Source organism: Vanessa atalanta, chromosome 21, assembly GCF_905147765.1.
Source record: "Vanessa atalanta chromosome 21, ilVanAtal1.2, whole genome shotgun sequence".
Classification (NCBI taxonomy): Eukaryota; Metazoa; Arthropoda; class Insecta; order Lepidoptera; family Nymphalidae; genus Vanessa; species Vanessa atalanta.
The window spans coordinates 7,307,797-7,322,664 of NC_061891.1; the positions used below are offsets into that span (position 1 = coordinate 7,307,797).

At 32.7% G+C, this 14,868-nt stretch overlaps 2 protein-coding genes across 2 annotated transcripts; one reads left to right on the top strand and one right to left on the bottom strand.

Moving 5' to 3' along the window:
• Window positions 1-758: 758 nt before the first annotated feature.
• On the top strand, window positions 759-8,622 carry LOC125072407 (tetratricopeptide repeat protein 5-like). The gene is made up of 8 exons (XM_047683034.1): window positions 759-902; window positions 1,098-1,230; window positions 1,424-1,647; window positions 2,721-3,020; window positions 3,286-3,471; window positions 3,852-4,033; window positions 4,796-4,928; window positions 5,657-8,622. The coding sequence occupies exons 1-8, from the start codon at window positions 834-836 to the stop codon at window positions 5,774-5,776; spliced, it is 1,347 nt and encodes a 448-aa protein (XP_047538990.1). The 5' UTR covers window positions 759-833; the 3' UTR covers window positions 5,777-8,622.
• Window positions 8,623-8,675: 53 nt separating this feature from the next.
• On the bottom strand, window positions 8,676-13,191 carry LOC125072365 (torso-like protein). Its single transcript, XM_047682979.1, has 5 exons — window positions 12,981-13,191; window positions 11,764-11,985; window positions 10,899-11,193; window positions 10,019-10,153; window positions 8,676-9,439 (listed from the first exon to the last, which is right to left on the bottom strand). The coding sequence occupies exons 1-5, from the start codon at window positions 13,088-13,090 to the stop codon at window positions 9,179-9,181; spliced, it is 1,023 nt and encodes a 340-aa protein (XP_047538935.1). The 5' UTR covers window positions 13,091-13,191; the 3' UTR covers window positions 8,676-9,178.
• Between the last annotated feature and the right edge of the window lie 1,677 nt (window positions 13,192-14,868).

Sequence of the window (14,868 nt, forward strand, 5' to 3'; positions counted from 1 at the left end):
TTCGATTTTAAAAGTTTTTTTTTTACATCAATCAATTAATCAAAACAGAAAAAATATATATAGTTGGTGCTAATTACAGGTTTTATTTTGTAAAAATAAACTAAAAACGGTTAATAAAAAATTTTGATCAACTTTTTCCATTCGTTATTCGATTAAAAACAGATATTTTCTGAAAGTAGAAATGCAAAACTAATTGACCTCCCCCTGGCAACTTTAAGAACTAACATTTATTTTTAAAATATGAGCAAAAATCATTATAACTATGAAAACTAAATAAAAACCGAAAAAGTGCCCCAGCCTTAAGCGCTTATTGCTTTCAATCCTTCTAGCTCCAGCAGCGCCATTTAAATTCTATACATTTTAGGAACAGTTTGTGTACACAATATACCTAGTTTTCTTTCTCTCCGTCATTTGATCTATGCATTCAAGTTATAGTAATATTTATCGAAAACGTGGGGATTCAAAAAAATTACTAAAATAAGAAAACAATTTTGCCTTGGTATCAATTTTCTATTCTATAGCATATATTTCATAATATTAAAAGATCACAACACTGATTTACGATAATTCTTTAAATTAAGTTTTATTTAATTTTTTATTTATATTATATTTTGGCTTATTAAGAATAATATCAATTATATGTTTATTTATCTAATATTTTTTGTAAGAAAATAATATCACTTAGCTTCTGGTCATTTTGTTTTGATCATATTGAACTTGACATTGACAATTTGACATATCGCTGTGAAATGCTTGAAATATACATGTATTGTTTGGTCTTAAAATAAACTGATTACAAAATAAGTAATCGATACATTCATTAATAAATAATCATGTCGGCCGATACAGAAGATCAAGTTCAATTATTAGAAAATCTTGAAGAAATCATGGAAAAGTTAACGGTGAGTAAACAGTTGATGTTGATCAACTTCGTCTTAATAATAAAAGGAAATCACAGATGGTTATAGCTTTTTTTATTCTTTATTTCTTAATTTAAAACTTTCGCTTAATTGTCGTTATTGAACTGTGTACTACCACAACGATATTAATCACGATAGTTATTAGTTAAAAATATGCATCTATTTTTTATTTTCTAGGAGGAACTGAAAGAGCTGTACAAGTATAGAGATTTATTTTTTGAAAATCATCCATTAGACATGGCATATAAGAAGAATAAATGCGTAGAAGAAAAAAAAGAACTCTTGGTTGAAAAATTTGAAGCAATTGATGGTCAGTTCATATTTAATTTTTATAAAATTCGACTTTAGCTGAAAATTTTCTCGTTATATATTAATTACGTATAGACGCTTGACTTTCAATCGTCTTTAATGGCACAAAATAATTAAAAACAAACTTTATCTTCACAAAAACATAATTAATTAAGATTTTGTGCACTAAATATTGTGTGAATAAACAATTTCAGTGGAAACTCAAATACCGTTTTCATTAAGAGCTGAATTCCTCTACATGAAAGGTAGATGCTATAATGTCAGCCCTACCTATGATCCAAGAGCAACCCAATGCCTAAGCAAGGCAATAAAGTTGAACCCACACTTGGTCGCGGCATGGAATGAGCTTGGTGAATGTTATTTGAAAAATCTCAATGTAAAGGAAGCTAAGGCTAGTTTTGAGGGAGCACTTAAACATGTGAGTTGATTTTAGTTTTTAGAAATCTTTTTTGTCATGATGTTTCATATGTTACAATACATTAATAACTAGTTGGGACTTGTGACTTTTAATTGCATTTTAGAGGCTGGTCACTAATGACCAACCTGAGTATTAGGCATAAAAAATAAACTATTTTTGTACTGCAGAAGAGGGCTATTCGTGCAATTTATAACCTGGGCCCAAAATATTTGTTAAGAGGTAAATTTAAAGAAATTAAAATAATGACTGTCGCTTCTTAATTTGTTTTTGATAATATTATGTATGTATGCAAAAACATAAATGATTTTCCCAGAAATTGTGACATACATTCTATTAACACTAGGAACAAGAATAAACTTGTTACTCCAAGTACCCGATTACACAGGGTTAGTAACTCTTTTTTGGGGCAATGTATACTTTTTTACAACAGGATCCCGGAAAACGTTCAAAATTATTCAATTATAAAATTCAAAAGAGTCGTTAAAGAGCGTTTGTGTGCTAAAGGATATTACAACACTAATGACTTTTTAGTTGACTGCACACCTTGGGAATGAAATGATCGCCTCCAGGCTGTTTCAAATAACTAAAATATAATCATCATTGTACATGAAAAATGGTTAAAAAAAAAAAATGGTTATTTTTTATTAAATTCTTTATTGTTGTTCTTACCTAACAAAAAATAAACTATACTTATTTTTATAATAATATTTATTATTATAATGATAAAAATCTTTTAAATATTTAATTTAGAATGCAAATAAGTGTAATCTTGTGATCTAAATTTGACTAAATAAGACCTTGTTGCTTGAAAAACTGCAGATTTCAATATCCATGGTTTACATACATGTAGAAGCTAGTAGTAACACTCCTTTGCAACGGAAAAGCAGGTAAAATCAGTATTGCACCTGATATCTTTCAGGGTTACTGTCACATTGGATTATCACTGAAAGAATAAATGTTGCAATATTCCCTGTGCATTGTGCTTATGCTGAAAATAGTACACCATAGCCAATATAAATAAAAAAAGCAAATTTAATTTGCATTGAAAGTAAATAGATATGTAATAATTACAGGAACGTAATCGGCTATCATTAAGATGCCTTTCTATAATTCTACGACATGAAATTGGAGACATGAAACGGAGTGAGTCAACACCAATAATATTGAAAAGCGTTGATCTCGCAAAGGAAGCGGTTGCGCAAGATATCAAGGATGGTATATCATGGACAGTGCTAGGAAATGCTTACTTATGTCAATTCTTCATGGTAGCTCAAGATCCTTCTACGTTAAAGCTGTGCATGAGCGCTTACAAGCAGGCGTGGACGGATCCTGTGGCTAAGGGACAGCCGGATTTATTTTACAATAAGGGTGTGGTAAGTTAACATAAGATTTTATACTTCTTTGCTGAAATTTGATAACAATAATTACTTCTGGAATTCAGTATACATACACAAATAAACAATGTTCAAGCTAAGCCGTGAAATATAGTTTTGAAATATTACTAATCAACCGTGACATTTATGTGTCTAATATCTCTTTGTAATTCATCTCATGTTGGGTGATGAAATAAAACTTAATAAGCTCCGTGCCTTCTCAAATGGAGATGGTTTCGGGTCCTTATTCGTTTTTACCGTACAGGCGCTGAAGTATGAAGAGTGCTACGGGGAGGCGCTGCAGATGTTCGAGCACGCGTGCCGCCTCGACCCCGCGTGGGTGCCGCCGCGCGTGGAGCGCTCCGCACTCGCCGCCTTCCTCGCCGCCGCCACCGCGCTCGTGCGCACGCGCGGCAAGCTCAAGGCCAAGCGCCTCGCCAACATGATACAGGTGTGTGCGTGTGTGAGTGTGTGCGTGCGTGCGTGCGTGCGTGCTCCGCACACACCGCCGCATTCGATGCTGTTTATGACCAATTGATTATTTGATCTTACGATGATTCATATAGACTAAAAAATTATGCATAAATGTTTGGATGAGAAATGACAGATATTTTGGCAGGGCATTCACTTCCGACTTAGAGTAATTACATTATTACAGACGCAAGAGACATTACATCTTATTGTAAGGAGTTATTGAAATTTTTACAGTGCTAAAGTTTATGTTAAGGTAACCATTTATCATCTGGAGGCCCATTTACTGGTTAGCCTTTTTAAACTAAAAATAATCATTTAGAAGAAAAACTAACTAAATGTATACATTATTTCTTTCAGTCAATCGATAAGAAAACGATGTTGGGCGATTACGGCTCGGGCGCGTTCCACAATTTCGGACCCCGGCGGGACGTGGTGTTGGAGCACGTGAGGATAGATCAGTTGCAAGAGGGCCCCAATGAGGGGAAAGTCATACTTGGGAGGGTCGTTGGATCCATACATAACGAAAACGCTGTACCCTTGTAAGTAATTCTATTTTTACCTAAAAAAGTCTTTATCATTAATTGTAAAGGTACATTCGTTGAACACTTTAACAATTATATTATATTAACATGGTTTTTTTTATAGTTTATTGATCTAGTGAATAGTGTTCAAGGCTGACAAAACCCAGTTTTGTTCCGAAGGGTTCAAATCCTGGGTAGGGTCAGTAAAAGGTAACTGATTCATTGCCAAGAAAAAACAGAAAGGGTCGGTGAAACAGTGTTCACTGTCGCTTCTCGAACAATACGGAATAGAGAGCGAGTCGCGTTCCCGCGTATAATAGTAGCTTATTCCAATCAACGAAAGAGTAAAGATTAACAAACCTTTTACGTATTCCATGAGATTCGCTAATAAAAATAAATATTTATTTATAAAACAAATCTATTACTTATGTCCACTTAAATTTTACTCTCAAAGTTCTGAAAGATTAGTCGACGTTGAAACTGGTATTTTTTCGCAAGTAAGTCTATTCCAATCGAAGATGAAGATAAACAAACCTTAGATTTACGATTTGATACTACACAGTTATGTCCTCCGTTAACAGCTCTTGATTAATATATATTAATAATACAACGCCATTCCACTTAACTACTTATATCCACTATAATTGTACTTTAAAAGTTCCGATAATAGCTTCGTCGACATAGGCTTTTGTCCTCGTGGTTGGAATAGACCATCATTCGAGGTCTCGACCGTGAGGTCGAGTGCCGTTTGGCCAGCGTACAGCACGCCCGTGATTGCAGCACGTTCGCGCTGATCGACGAGAGCATGCAGTGCGTGTGCGTCACGGTGTACAACTGGGCGGACGGGCGCGGCGCGCTCATCGGCGACGCCGTGGCCGTGCCCGAGCCCGGCCTCGCCGCGCACCGCCACCAGGTGGGCGCGCACGCACGCACACCCCCACACACGCCCCACTCGCCCCACTCGCCCCACTCGCCCCCACAGACGCACGCACACTCACTGTACATCACACGCATTGGGCGCGCACGCACACACGCAGGCGCACACACTACATAACATATATACCTTACAATGCATGTTTGTAAAATAATATCGATATTTCTTTTATTTCATTTTTGTTGTCATTGATGTTTTCTTTTTATTTGTGTGAGTTGATGTTTATATCAATTTTTCACATATAGAACTGATGTTAGTTATGGAAGAGCGAGGACTCATGCTCCAGACTTTCTATGAGTTATGAGAAATGAATGGATAAACTTATTATTATTATTATATTATCTACATAGAGAGTCGCACTGCAAAATAATTTTAAAAAATTTACTATATCAGTGTGCGTGACAGCTACGCTTGATACTCGCCAAACGTCATACTACTTTACGTGTGTGTACTTAATGGCCAACTTTTGGCAACAATTTTTTCTCAGCTTTGACTGTCATACAAATAATTAAAATCTTCGTAAGAAATGAATAAAATTACTTACAGAGCCCATATGTAGCCTTTTTATGGTAGCAAAGAAACAAATCTTGCAACTGATACATTCAGCTGACTAATTTTCCTACTGCATTCGAAAATCAAGAGTTTCGCTCATAATTTTACATTTATCGATTTCTCATTACAAGAACGTTTATCGATTTCTCTTTCAGCATTTCGAGTTTAAGTCGATCCGCGTCAACAATCCCATGTTCCTGTTGGTGAACGGCAAGCGCGTCGGGCGCCACCAGTTCGCGAGCACGCGCGTCACGAGCACGTACGAGATACACTGACGGAGCGGCTCGCGGCGCTACGTGCGGTTTTATTAGGAGCTCGGCGACGCGTGCGCTGGGCGGGCGGGACTCTTCAATTCGTACGTCCGATGTCGGTGTACTCGACCAAATTGTTGGAAAAATGTTGGACCACTTTTATAATTTATGTTTAATTTTGTAGAAATTTCAGTTTGCTCACGAGAGCTAGACCCAACATTGTCCAAATATTTTGTCAAACATTGGGTGTGAGTTTAACGAATGTTTGTGTGGTCAATTATAGTACATACCTACGTAATTGATAGTATAAATGTTATATCCTAATATTATTAGCGTTTGAGTTTTTTTTTAAATATATTTATATTAATATTTTATTAGCGTCCATTCCAATATATATGATATATTTAAAATTATAACAAAGCAGACGTACTAAAATGCGAAATTATGCTCGATAACGTTACATGTATGTATAGTACAATTTTTAAAGTATCAAGATTAGTCAAAAGGACTACCTAATAACTTGTAAATTTCTTACTGCTGTCTATTTTAACATTTAAAATTTTAATATAATATGTCCGTTTGCTAAACAAAAATTATTTATATGTGCTTGTATAGAGTCGATTTAATTGCCTGTGAATTGGATAACTTAATTTTGTTGGTCAATTATTTATTGGACCACGTACTATGAAGACTGGTCTTAAGAAATATTTAATAGGAAGATAAGGGGGTGTGCGAGGCCTTGACATGCACTGGGAAACCAAAAGGCTACTAGAAATTAAAATATATACATACATACTCAGTTGTAAATATGTCGTATATGTTAAAACTTAATAACTTGATTTTGATTTATCTTTGCTTTGACTAATTTTTCTAAAGTAGATGTAATCAACGCCTTATAAATTGTTACTATAAGATATAATTATATTATGGCTAATATTCATAAATTTTGTAAAATTATTAAATATATAACATTAGAATTAAAACTGTTTTCGGGTCTCTAATGTTTGATAAAAAACGTATGAAATATTATCGTTTTATAGTAAAAAATATTCTGGTGACAAACCTTTTACTGGGGAAACATTTTTTTTTTATAAAATATCATTTGAAAAAAAATCTTGCACATCTAGTGTTGAGTCTGTCTGAAAATATAATTATTCGGTTTTTGTTTATTTTACTCTTAATTTATTTATTGTTATTATTTCAAATATACCGGGCGTGTTTTGCGCGGGTACTTATTTATTTACGTGCGTGCGTACGTACTTAACGTTAAATTTCAATTAATCAAATATTTATGCTCAAACATATATAATTATTAAATGAAGTGTTTATCAAATGATATTTTATGTGCCAGTTGTTAGTTTAAAGATAAAAATCTTTATTTTGCTAAATTTTATTGTGATATGAGAATTTTTCATTAGATTTTTATCAAATGACAGGACCCCCTCTTTTTGACTGTTATATAAGCGTGCACATGTTTAGTTAGATTTACCTACTATTCACTTTAAAAAAAAGTATTTTATGAAGCGTTTTCCTCAAAAAAAAAAAGTATTTTCGTATGAATTTGTTTAGATTAGAAGCTTGTGTGAAACTAATTAGAAGCGGCCAAAATTATATGTCCCAATATTATTTAGATATTTAACATGATATATGTAATTTTTTACGTGAGTCTAAAGATTCCATAAAAATATTATCTTTGTAATAACTACCTAAATATTGTCTAATGTATAAATTAGTATAAAATTCGTAATTATATACGATGTCATCTAACTAATTGCGTAATTAATGTCGGAGACAGGGTGCGGGATGTATATGCCCTGAGGCTGATTCGGGATGCTTGTAATTTGTACAATGCACTAGAAGAATTGGACTTATTTCGCTCTCCGAGAAAAAAATGCCTTATGATGTTTCGTTATTGTTAGTAAAAAAGGTCGTATGTGAAATTTATTATTAAACTGATTCATTTTGATAAATATAAAAAAAGTAAGAGATTAATCTTTTACTATTTCCATGGTAGTCAATGAATTCAATTCTCTATTCGTTTAAATGATTATAGTTGAAATATCGGTCTATAGTTTCAAAATAATCACTATATTCAAAGAGTCAATCATCATTTTTGTCCGAATTATTATTCAAAATGAGAAAAAAATACAAATGTAAATATTTGTATTCTTATTAATAATATTAATAACTTGAAGTACATGTTTATTTGTTCTACAATAAAAAATGTCGTAAATAAGCCTTTTTAATTTGTAATTCGAATTGAATTTTCACATACAACCTTTTCTGTAAGAGTAGCAGTTGGTGTTATGTTGTACACTATGCCTGAACTAAATTAACTACTTGGCACAAGAAAGAGATAGCAATATTGTATATTGCAATATATATGTCCGTCAAATTAGTTTAGTCCAGAGATATTTAAGTTGATATAAGATCTCAAAGTATTGTTAGAATCGTGTTGCTATCTCAGCTTTACCTATAAATGTTGTACATGGGGTTATTAGTTATTGCTGTCTTCTTCTTACGAATTCAATGTCAATGATGACAAAAAGAGAGGCCAGTATTTTTATTAAAACCTGCTAAAGAACCTTTAAAAAGGATAATTATTTTATACATGCCGATGTATACATATTTTTATATTAGGAAATATCAAGGGAATTTACTTCAAGTGAAATACTCGTATGAATGAAAGCAAAGAATTGGATTTGAAGATCTGTGTAAATAAAATGTAATTTAAAGCATTTTTTCACTTTGACGTTATGATATACTATGAACTAAGCAAAGGTATAAACATTTGGAGTTTAATTTTTAAAGTCGAAATTTAAAAAAAAAATAGCTGAATAAAAACATTTTTATAATAATTTAGTATAAAACGTTTAATAATTTTGTCACTAATTTGTAACTTATATAAATTACACAATGCTTTCAAACACTAATAATATGTAATATCAAAATGTAACCAATTGTGTCAATACTTCTAAATGAAATAAAAAATTGTATGTACACTTACTTAGTTTTATTTTTTAAAATACTGGTATTTATTATGTTGAGGTTTTATTATTTTGTATTAAAAACTATTCCTGCTACGATCTTAATCAGTGCCATAACGTTCCTTTTCACCAATCTTCGGTACCAAAACAATGTCATATTAATTTTTTATCTGTGGTCTGGTACTAAAAGGGCTAAATTTATTGCTTGAATAAAATATTTATAAACGCCAATTCAACATTTGAAAAATTATTAAAAATAATCTTGGTAATAAATGGCATAAACTTACATTACTTATACCGATATTATGCAAAAAGGTATATGTGATATAAAACAACCCACATAATATGTTCATTGTTTCTATTTTGATAACCACAAACAAGGGTTATTAATATTGGCCCTTTCAGCACTAGACCACAGCTGATATATTCATTTATATTCTCAAGCATTGACTTCCCAAAGTTTCATGTCATTCTCCACGATTTCCCTGTATTTTTCTCTCTTGTATCGGTCTTTAAACAAAGGTCCTAAGATTTTCAAATTCAATCCCAAAAGCGCTTCGTTGTCTAGCATTTCGTTGAGTTTATACGCTAGAATGGGATTGTAATGGACCCTCAGAAGGCTAGGTCTTGAATATAGATATTGACTATCTAAGAGATTGTTCCGGGCCCATCGTTCTATCCTTTTATTTCCACTGGCAATCTGAGGAATTTTTTTTGAACATACTATTAATCAATATATATAAATAAATATCCTTCTATTGACTGAGCACTGAGTGTTAAAGTACTAAATTTGTTTTTATCGGAGAATGAAAACATCGTGAGAAAATATCTGTCAGAGAAATTTCTGTCATTTTAAAATAACTTGTTACACTGAATAGCTCAGCGTTTTATTCTCAACGACTTGGAAAATTGTTAATAAAGATTACAAATTGATTCTACCAAAAAATAACTACCACTGTATGCTTGTTTTATCACTTTTTTTCGGTATGTGTCCTTGAAGAGGTTTTGTTTGTCTTTTTGGGATTCTGGATTAGTTAGCCAATCTGGATGGTATTTGGCTCGTCTGTTTATTATAAGATCATCTGTACTATGGACCACCATTTTTAGGTTGTAGTACAGAGCAACCAGACCTGACAAGTATATACCAGTGCCTTAAAAAGGATCCTAAGTTATGAGGATTTCTAGAATACAGTTTTCTGGTTACCGTAAAACTTCATTATGTAGTAAGATTTTCGGCATTGCGAAGTTAAAATTTAAAATATAATAACATCATACTAACCCTTATTTCTCCAACTTGCTTAAGAAAATATGACGAAAAGTAAAATCTTAAGTTGCCAAAGTTAGATTTGCGTTGCTCACGAACTTTGATATATGCTTTTAGAAGATTATATCCGGGCCTCTTGTACTTGAATACCTGGAAATTTTGATAATAGCACTAATACATATTTTTTGACATATCGTATATTTTTTAATTCACTTTACAAAACATAATAGCATTACAATCAAAATATTAAAACCGTTTCTCTAACTATTTGGATTAAAATAAATATGTGTAATAATAATACCATTGGCACTTATAGAGATATTAATTATACTTTACGCCGCTAAAAATATGAATGCAATACTGGTAGAACTAGGAGAAACATATGTGCATCCCTTGTGGGTGTAATAACACTGGCGCCACAGCAAGCAAGCAGCGATACAGTGTTGCTGCTTGCTTGCTGTGGCATATATACATTTTTACTTGACCTGTTCAAATATATTTGTCGTCAGGATTATTGAATCGGCTAATTCATGAAACGAAACGAAGTCAATGTTTTAGCTAAATCCATCAGTTAGTTATATGTATTATGCCCGTAGATGTTAAGTTCTCCGGCATATGGGAACAGAAACATCGATGGTAAATAATTATTTCCAAAAACTGAGTGGTTCTGTGCAGGTCTGTCCGGGTGAGGTTATTAATACAAGTATTTACCGCCAAAAAATTCTCTAATGTATTGACATCGGTTATCTCATAGATTCTCATTAATATAAATAGTAAGAAAGTCCGTCAAAAATGGAAGTACATTTTATTAATAATGATATATAGCACATATACCAAAAGAAACATACTTCGTAATTAACGAAGAAAATATTAATGGTATATAAAGTCTCCTAACCTGGTAAATAAAGTTTCCAGTAACGAACGAATCTATGTAATGAGTCCCATAGCTCTTCATGAAACGCCTAACAGCTGTTGAGTCACTGGCGTTCAAACTATTTATTTCTCTTCGAACATATTCCTTCGAACGAATATTGTTATCGACGTCCATTTTGACTGTTTTGTGGGTCTTAGACAGTTTGACGAGGACATAGCAACAGTTGTCCCGTTCTAAGTCGAACTCCATGCCGAAGGTCCTCATGATTTCATCTTGTATCCAATCTCCTAAGAACGCCTTCCATGGTATTTCTGTACTAAAAGCAGATCAGTGGTTATTTTTGAATTGTAAATATATAGGTATATTTAATTTTATTGTAAAGATAACGTATTAATAAGTTATGAAGAAAGTCTTTCGATAAAATACATCAAATACTTATATGAAGAGCTGAGACAGCCCAATGGCTAAATCAACCATTAACTGAAAACGGCAGGTTCAATCCCAGACAAGCAACTGACTTTTCATGTGCTGAATATGTTAATAATTGAAAATTTCGTAAGGACACTAGCATTAGTCAATTGATGCTGCCACATTTGAAACTGACACGTATTGAAACTGGGTGTAGAATAAGCTTGAATCTTCTTGCCAAATGGAAAGGTGGCCTTACACCAATGTGCATTTTTATTTTATTTAAAATCGGTAGGCATATTAGGACGTAGGTCTGATGGTGAGTGGGCACTTCCGGCCGTTGAAATTGAAACTGTAAAACTTATAAAACCATCCCTTACCTCATCAATACGCCACCCACCTTGGGAACAAATGTGTTATGTATAAGTATAATACTTACATTACTATGTATTATTTAAATAAGTTACTTGTTGATTACCCTTCGATTTTGAAGTTCTGGAAGTACTTGGCGAGTAGATCCTCAAAAGATTCACAAAGGAGTATGTTCATATCAATCCCCGGGTCGCCCGGAGTCTCCTTGCTGGTGACATTCTCGAAAACCCTGATGTTCTTCTCGTGGAAAAGTTCTGTTTCCACAACATTATCACCTTCTTCGTAATTGGCAGACACGACTTGTGTTACTTGTGATAGATCGCCATAGCTGTTTTAATGATAAATATAAAATTTATACATATAATTATATTCTAATTATAGTAAATTAACTTTTTGAAGCTTTATTAGAAATTCGAAAGTGTTAGTGTTATCATAAAAATACGAAATCCAAAATGTCAAGTAGATCAACAAATATTTTAAAGAATGGCGGTTCACAGAAAACCTATGGTTTTTTTTACCATTTCTAAAACATATTACAAATAGACTATATCGGCCTCATTAGTTTAGCGGCCTATAATCTAAAGTTCAATGTTCACCTTGGGTCGAAAAATGCCCAATAGCAGCCTAGAATTAAGCCGGAGGATCATGTTGCCTGACCCAAACGTGTCAGATTTGCCCTCCTATTGGATTAAGAGAGCGACGGTGCAGAAAGTATTACACTTGTTCTACACTGTCTTGCATAGTTGGCTATGGCACTATAGCAAAAACAGTCGGGAAGAAGGCAAACAGTTAATAGTTTAATAATTAGCATGGATCCTCATTAATTCTTGTATCCATATTAGAACATTTGTTCTTAAGTCGTTTATAATACCTCAGAGGAGGAGGAGGATATGTTTTACTTTGTTGGGAAATCCCGAAATTGCCAGTGAATTTTTATTTATAGTTTAGTCAAGAATATACTTAAGACTAGACGGTACAACTGTAGGTACTTTCAAGTAACATTCTTAGTGCTATGAATTAGTCACATCATTGTTATAAAATTATCATTAAAAATGTTGCGCTAAATGCTACAAACTTATTGATAAAATGTCAAAGCCGAACTGAATATTAACAAATTTAACTCAAGTGAAACCCGATGAAATTTCTACTAAATAATTTAATGCAAAATAGTTAAATAAATTGTAGCAGAATCTCCGAAAATACACACATTATCTATCTCATTGCAAAACTATAAAATTGTTATCTAATAATCAAAACAAACCGACTGGTTTGGAAACAATAATATCACGAACGAAATATAATATCGAATTGTATAAAACTTACTTTGCAAATACATCAATCGCGTTTCCTATATTCAAACTGTAACTAAGGTCTCCTTCCTCGCTCTCACACAAGCCACAACAGAAGAAAACAGCCAAAAACCACAAAAACATCTTCAGACGCAACACAGTCGTGTAAAGGTAGTTTCAGATTGTGCACATAGTACGATACTCGCCGCGTGGAGGCGGCGTTCTAACTGAGATTTTTTTAATATTTTGCTAATGTTGATGAGTAAACAGTGTGAACTTGACCCAAGAGATTAGTTATATATTAATGATACAAGCCGTCATATATGTAAGCGTTTGAAATTATTAGTCTAAGCATTGTTATAGTTAATTGGCAGTATTATAAATTAAATTAAACTTATGTTTTTATACGATATCATTCCGACCATCCGTGAAAATTTAAACAAACTTCAGAGCAGTGACGTCGATATTATCTATTAGCAGCCAAAGGAATGGAGTGAAAAGTCTATGAGATATATCTAGATTTGCATAATAACTACTATTATTTCTCTTAATTAAACGTGTAACATATATTCATTGATATTCATTTATATCTCAAAATTCAAAAGAGAACGCCCTCTTTTTGCTCTTGGATAAAATTCTTAAAATCCTATGGTAATAATCTGGGTTCAAATTAACACTGAATTTTCACTTGTTTAACTTGTGTTTATAATTTATCTTGTACTCGACAATAAAGGAAAACATCGCGAAACATGCACGCCCTAAAGGACTTCTGCCACATGTACATTGTACATATTATATCGAATAAGCTCTATAAAGTCTTCTGAAGAGTATAGGATGGTTTCTAATAAAATCATCATTAGCTGGCGTGATACTTTACTTATATGTTATCATTTAGAGTATATTTCAAGCATATTTTAATTCTAAGCATTGGTGAAATAATTTTGGATTCACACCCACAGCCAAAGTTATTAAAATTAAAATAATAAAGATTTACAATACTTTTTTTTCATATTTTGGTTAATTATGTTATAAAATACATATATAGACTCATTTTAATACAGTAAGTATAAGAAAAAGCAAGAATAATTAAAAGTGTAATTATAATATTATCTGAAAATAAAGAAGAATTATAAATTTGCGGATTAACGAAGGTTCTGGCTACAATAGAGCCATTAATTTCAACCAATAGCCATCGTAAGGGTAGACTTAAATAATTTTTGGTTATCGCATGAACCAACCGAGTTACGTTATACGTATAGATCTCAACTAGAAAGCATTTTCGAAGAAACCACTCCAAATAAATAAGCAAGGAGATTAGAGCATAAAGCACCCGACATGGTTTGAATAGTCTATTTATTTGTACAAGTAATGTATAATTTCTTGTTGAATTTAAGGAATTGCTTTAGTCGCAGCCTTTTGCGCATTTTTTAAAGACAATGCTCTGCCAAACTTCATCAATATTATTTTCTATTTGCTCGTCTGCCGTCTTAATATATATTTGATTTTGTATACTGTTATATATACTAATATTATAAATGCGAAAATAACTCTGTTAATGTCTCATGGCCAAATCACTCGAATTTGATGAGATTTGGTAGGATGCAAGCTTGAAGGGAAGACAGAGGCTAATTTTGATGCCTCATAGCTGACGAGCATCTCCTAAGACGAGAACGAAAAATAAAGGATGTAAAGCTATTATGATTCGATAACTGAGAAAATAGCTCGTTATGGAAGTAGTAACAGTGTGAAATTTTCTTCAGACGCATTGCCGATTCTTCTCATTGTTTTCTATATCTTTCGAATACGATTTGTATTATAAATACAAAAATTGGACCCTTTAAACTAAGGTTCTGTATATGATTCTGGCCGGAATGTTTAAATATTTATTAGGAACCATGTTAGCGGACGAATTTGATCACATT